At 60.7% G+C, this 6346-nt stretch overlaps 1 protein-coding gene across 1 annotated transcript in view; it reads left to right on the forward strand.

Moving 5' to 3' along the window:
- Positions 1-5216, forward strand: part of ARHGAP35 (Rho GTPase activating protein 35) — a 125450-nt gene extending 120234 nt beyond the window's left edge. Inside the window, exon 7 of the mRNA XM_047835419.1 lies at positions 334-5216. Coding sequence (XP_047691375.1) covers positions 334-691 — 358 coding nt within the window. The 3' untranslated portion in view covers positions 692-5216. The remainder of the gene's footprint in view (positions 1-333) is intronic.
- Positions 5217-6346: the final 1130 nt, after the last annotated feature.

Below are 6346 nucleotides of genomic sequence, written 5' to 3' on the forward strand. Positions count from 1 at the left end.
GCAGCCAGAGCAGTGGCACACACTTTGAGGCCCGGGCGATTGTCCCTGAGGTAAGACCTCAGAGTCACTCCTCGGGGGCTGGCCCTGTGGCGACACCGAGGCAGAGGACCACCCCTAGAGGGTCTCCGACCTCGGCTTCCAGGCCAGGCCCGGGAGAGCTGTGCTCGGGCCTTTTCTCTGTTCAGGCTGTAGACGGGCAGGCGGGCAGAGCAACCTGGGCTGTCAGTGACCACGAGCACACATGGGACAGGGCAGGGTCCCTGCTGGCAGAGAGCCTCATCTGGGGCCCCCTGCCCTGTGGAGCCCTGACCGTGAGTTTGGTGTCGCCCACAGAGTCAGCCACAACAACAAGGTGAATCTCATGACCAGTGAGAACCTCTCCATCTGCTTCTGGCCCACCTTGATGAGACCCGACTTCAGCACCATGGACGCCCTCACGGCCACGCGGACCTACCAGACAATCATCGAGCTCTTCATCCAGCAGTGCCCCTTCTTCTTCCACAATCGGCCCATCAGTGAGCCTCCCGGTGCCACGCCCAGCTCCCCCTCCGCCGTGGCTTCCACCGTCCCCTTCCTCACCTCCACACCTGTCACGAGTCAGCCGTCACCCCCCCAGTCGCCTCCACCCACGCCCCAGTCTCCCATGCAGGCCCTGCTCCCCTCCCAGCTGCAAGCCGAACACACGCTGTGAGCCACCGAGGCCTGGGGCCAAAGGTGACCTTCTCTCTTCCGCGGGGTGGCATGTGGCCTTGAACAAAACCAGGTCCACTGGGGTAGGAGTGGGGAGAGTGTCCCCTCTCCCCTGTTACCTTCTCAAGACCTCAGCGGTAGCACCAGCCCCAGTCCACACCTTGTGCTGGGCCATCAGGCTCCCCGAGCCCGGCGCTGCAGACCCCGGAGCTGGCCGTAGGCAGCAGCCAGAGGGCGCCCTGCTCTCTGACTTGGACCTTCTTGAGGACCGAACTGGCCAGGCAGTGGCCCCCGTGACCCTCTACACGCTCACTGCTCCCCAGACCACTTACCCCGCCTGCCCGTGCACAGCAGCCTCAGGGCATCGTTCACCGCTTGGACAGAGCCCCGGCCTCTGCCAGTGGAAGCAGGTTCCGAGATTTGGGCTGCCCCGGGGCGGGCTCATCGGTCCCTGCAGAAAACAATTCCCGTCCGTTTTGTCCACCTCTTTCCACCTTCCGCGTCTGCACTTCCACCCCCGTCAGGGTGGCACCTGTCCGGTGGCCTCCTCGGGAATGCGCGGGCCGCGGCTCTGTCCACCCAAGGTACCGTGCTGAGGGTGTAGCCCCTGCAGGTCAGAACCGGGGGAGGGCGGCTGTGTGCCCGGACCAAGAGCGTGGGACTCCCCTCCACTTGCGCACGCCCCCTCCCTCTTCACAGGATCTGGCCTACGTTCCCTTTAAAACAAGGGAACGCTGGAAGAAAAACGGAAAACCCCTCCGATAACTCACAAAAGAGAAAGGAAGAAAATCCAGACCTCAAGACTGAGCTCTCCTCCCACCTCTCGGAGAGGCAAACGGGGGGCGGGTGGCCCTTGCCTTGGTAAAAGCGAAACAGGGATGCCCAGGGGTGGCTGCCAGGAAAGCTGTTGGGGTCCCACTGATACCCTGTCAGCAGATCCCCTTTTCCCAAGAAGACAGTTTAAGCCCTTGGTGGGAGAGCTTGGGAGACCAGCCTGGATCCTGGTCTGCTTTGAAACACACTACAGTGCTGTGGAAACACTATTCTGTGCGGGGTGTGTGTGTGTGTGTGTGTGTGTGTGTGTGTGTGTGTGTGTGTGTCTCCCTGTTAGGGTGCAGCTGAGGGCGCTGGGGGCACCTGGGGCTTGGTTTAGTCCTCCTCATCCCGGGCCACCGAACACCACCAACCCAGTGCTTAGGGCACTTCACGGGAAGTGGGTGACATACGGGGAAGTGTGGTCCGGGTTCCTGCACAGGGACTGAGGGCCTGGGGGAGCAGAAGTCACAGAAGCAGTCGGAGTCGTGAGGAGGGTGCCGGGCCTGCCCGTCACTACAAGCCCCGTGGCTTTCCCCGGCCCTTCCTGGGAAATGGCCGCCTCCTCAGCCTCCGTGCCCTTCCCGCCTTCCCACCTTCCCACTGGGAACCCTTCGAGTGCCCACCCGTCTCTCCAGTGCAGCCGCCGTGCTAAGGCTGCTACAGATACTGGCTGCCCTCCACTCCTCGTGGCTGGGCCGTGGCCTCTGCAGCGGGGGAGCCTGGCACAAAGGCGCCCCGGGCCCAGGTCGTGGGGCTCGGGGCCCTGCGTGCCACACAGCCTCCGGGCCTCTTTGCACTTTAAGAAGCAACGCCTGTGGTGGGTTCCCCGATGCCCTGGGTCCCCTCAGCCAGTGGCCTGACAAAAAGCTGCCTCGGTCTGGCCCCAAAAACTTCCTGTTGGCCGGGGGGGGGGGGGGGGGGGGCCTGCGCTCGCCAACTGCTCCCTCTGGATAAGCTGGATACCTTACTGTTCAGAGTTCTCGTACGGCAACATAAGGTGCTTGGAAAATACTACCCAGCAAGTTTTACCGCCTCTTTTTAACACTAGTCAAAAAGAAACCCAAGGTACACAGATGTTTTACATAAATGCTGGGTGAGGGCTCTCTTTCCTGGCCGATCTGCACCTGAGGCTTTAGGCCCGGGTTGGCTTGTGGGTGATTGTGGTGGCAGACCCGTGGCTCTGGCTCTCCAGCTCCCTCCACTCTAAGTCCCGGGCAGGCGAGGAAATGACTCCACAGAATTAATCTCAGCCTTTTTCTAGATCGTGCCCACCTGTCCACGCCCCCCCCCCCCCCCCCCCCCCGCCCCAAGGCAGCCCTTCAAGGTATTGGGTGTGCGTGGCCTGGGACCACCTTCCCTCCTGTGGACGGGGACAAAAGTAGCCTGATCCCCACCCACTGCCTGTTTCCTCGGCTGCCCACTTTGTGCTGGTGCACCAGGCCAGGTGCCCCACGTCACCACCTGCCACCTCGGCTGTGCACGGGGGCTCCACAAGCCCCCAAGTTCCCCTCATTCTTGAGACTAACGGATGTATAGATGGTGACTTTTGTGGGGGGCGGGAGCAGGGGGCGCGCTGGGAGGAGGAATACTTGCTTTGTGCTCTTGCCCTCCCCCTCCCCCTCCCCTTCCCCAGAGTAGCAGGAGCCGGCCTTCCCCAGGGCAGCCTCTGGGCCGACGGTGCCCCCTGGCAGCCAGCTCAGGGAGCCCCTTCGTATGCCTGCCCTGTGCCCTGCCGGGGCTTTAAAGGGTGTGGGGGGCGGACCTGGTGGCCCGTGCCCCACAAGAGCCACAGTGCACAGGAAGTGCCAGGGACCGAGCTTCCAGTTTTCTGCTGCTCCAGACTCCAGGCTCGGACTAGGGGGTGTTAGTCTTGTCACTCTGAGTTGGCGTTGCCACTAGTGGTAGTTCTGGGCCCTGGGCTTCCCCCTCGGTCGGGAGTGAGCGTCCATACCAAATGGGCACTTGGGTAAGACCCAGAAGGGCAAGTCTGGGCCCATGTCAGGCCGTGCGGCTTTAGATGGGTCGCTCCCCACCCCTCCGGTGCATGCGGCGCGGTCAGCTCTGAAGTGTTTTCACAAACGATTCTCGTGCGAGGTGCGCCACGGCTCTGGAACCGAGGGCAGGACAGGCATTAATGAGCCTTGGCCGAAATGGGTGAGCAGGTCAGCAGAGGTATGGGACTTGCTTCCCGCCCGACAGCTAAATAGCAGTTTGCCTGGGAGCGCTCTGCCTGGCCCGCGCCTGACATCCACAAGAATGTGGTGGTGATATTCAGTGGAAATGAACAGCCCTTGGTCGTGAGCAGAAGGCTCCTTCTAGAAGGCTCTGACAACTGAGGAAGGGGTCGCGGCGTGGCTTGCGAATTCGCCCCGAGTTCTTGGCTGTGTTGTGTTGGGGATCACACGCGGCACATTTATTCCTGCTCTCTGTTGAGTCGTTCTTCCCGTCACTTGACGTGCTGGAGTGCTGAGAGATACTCCGTACGGTTTCCTGTGTCTACACCTACCGCCACCCTGCTCTTCCTGCTGCCGGGTGTGATCCTTCCCGCCGAGCGTGTTGGTCTTTGCCAGGTGGGCAGAGGGGGCCGTCCTGGGAGCAGCGCGCCTCCGCCCCGGGCCCCGGGTCTCGGGAGGGAGGCCTGGAGGGCGTTCCAGCCTCGGCCCCGAAACTTGAAAACCACACTGGGTAGAAGCCCTCTCCCTCTGTGCCCCCTCCCGCTCCTGCGAGGACAGCCACACTGCCTTGGGGTTCCCGAGAAAGGAGTGGACGCTGGTTCGCTGCCGCCCGCCGAGGGCTCTGCCCACCGTTGCTTCTCCAAGAGAAGGAAGCCCCAGGGACCTGGGCGGCTTTCTGGGGGCCGGGCTCCACATTCCTGTGCGGTGGGCACGGTGCGCCCTGGGGGCCGGGACAGCGGGCGCTGCACTCGCTCCCGGGCCCTGCCGCCTCGGCGGACGGTGGACGAGGAGCCGCCCTCCTGTTGCTTGGCAGGTTCAAGCCACTCGTTTGCGCTTAGGTGAAAGGACCGACCGAGTCGAGTCCGGGACCGCTGGCCCCGGAGAGGGGGCGGCATGGGGGGAGGGCCGCCGGCCCCCGAGTCAGGAGCCGGGAGCCACGTCCGCCCGCCACCCTGGGCCGGCGCCCGCGGCAGTGATGTTCCACTTTCATGTAGTCAAGACAGGGCGTAAGTTATTGTTTGCATAAAAAAGAATCCTGTTCCCTGTGTACATTAAAAAAAAAAAAAAGGCAATGTCTCTGAATTGTATGGGAATAAAACTTGTTTGAAAATTTGGAATAGTGCTGCTGCCAGCTTATTTTTCTGGTACTTGTATTTTCACATGTTAAATGATCTTTATATATGTTGAATTAACAAATATTTTGAGTTTCCTGAGGGAAAAAAAGCATATTAATGGTATTGAAATGTGTTAGTAGTCTGGCCGTGTGCCCAAATTTCTGTTTTGCAGCAAAAGTGGAGAACTGTATGTAAAGAAAGTATAACAATTATTTCTTTGTATTTTAGGGGCTTTAACCAGGACATCATCCTCTAGTTGGTGTTAGGAATGTTTGCTTAATTTCCAGACCCCCTTTTTTTTTAAAAAAAAAACACGTTGTGGGTTTTTGAGGCTCCAACCCGATTAGTGCATGGTCAGCCATCAATCAAGGCTGAAGCATCTCTGACTGAGGTGGTTTTGTTTGGTTTTGTTTTTTAAAATCATGTATTTGCTACAAAGTAATGTATTCGTCTCAATGGGAATGGTGTAAAAACTGAAAAGGCCTTATGTGATATGTATCATAGTTAATAAATCAATCTTGTAAAAAACCAAACCTGAGAGACATGAAGGCGGCCCCTCCTGCCGGGCCCAGAGCACCTTCCCCCGCTCCCCTGCAGGGCACAAGGGTCCCAGAGCACCTCCCCCTCTCCCCCCACCCCCCGCAGGGCACAAGGGTCCCTGAGCACCCCCCCACACTCAGGGGACAAGGGTCCCTGAGCACCCCCTCCCCCCCCCCCATAGGGGACAAGGGTCCCAGAGCACCTCCCCCATTCCCCCTGCAGGGCACAAGGATCCCTGAGCACCCCTCTCTCCCCCCCCCCCCGCCCACAGGGCACAAGGGTCCCAGATTACCTTCCCCCACTCCCCTGCAGGGCACAAGGGTCCCTGAACACCCCCTCCCCCCCCCCCTGCAGGGGACAAGGGTCCCTGAGCACCTCCCCCACACACAGGGCACAAGGGTCCCTGAGCACCTCCCCCCCGCCCCACAGGGCACAAGGGTCCCAGAGCACCCCCAGGAGAAGACCTTGCTGGGGGTGCTGCTGGGAGTTGACTTCCTGGGCAGCCGTGGAGTGTTAGCCTCTGTTAACCGCCCACGTTCTGGACAGTGCTCCTCCCACAGGAGCCTCAGTCACCCAGATCTGGCTACTCTGCCCCCTCCCCTTCTAGGCTCCGTAGGTCCACTCGCAGCCATGACCTTCCTGTCCCTACTGCCTCCGTTCCAGCACAGGCCCAAAGTCCAGCTCACCTGGCCTGACGACAACCCCAAGCCCTAAGTGGCCTCCCTGCCCTCAGTTTTGCCCCTTCTAATCCTTCATTCCCCAAAGTTAATCCAGAAGGAGACCTATGGCAGGAGTGGAAAACAGTCCCCATACGAGCCCCCTCCCCTTCCTGTGCCTGCGGTAGATGTGGCTTGTTGACCACGGCACCCACGGAGCTCGAGCCCAGCAGGCCTTGAGAGGCAGCCGCTGGCGATCAACAGAGCTGGCACTGGAGAGGCCACCTGCTCGCACGGGCTTCTGGCCGGGCTGTCACTCAGATGCTGTGACATCCATGCTGGAGCCCCTCGCCCT

The sequence above is a fragment of the Prionailurus viverrinus genome, chromosome E2, assembly GCF_022837055.1.
Source record: "Prionailurus viverrinus isolate Anna chromosome E2, UM_Priviv_1.0, whole genome shotgun sequence".
NCBI lineage: Eukaryota > Metazoa > Chordata > Mammalia > Carnivora > Felidae > Prionailurus > Prionailurus viverrinus.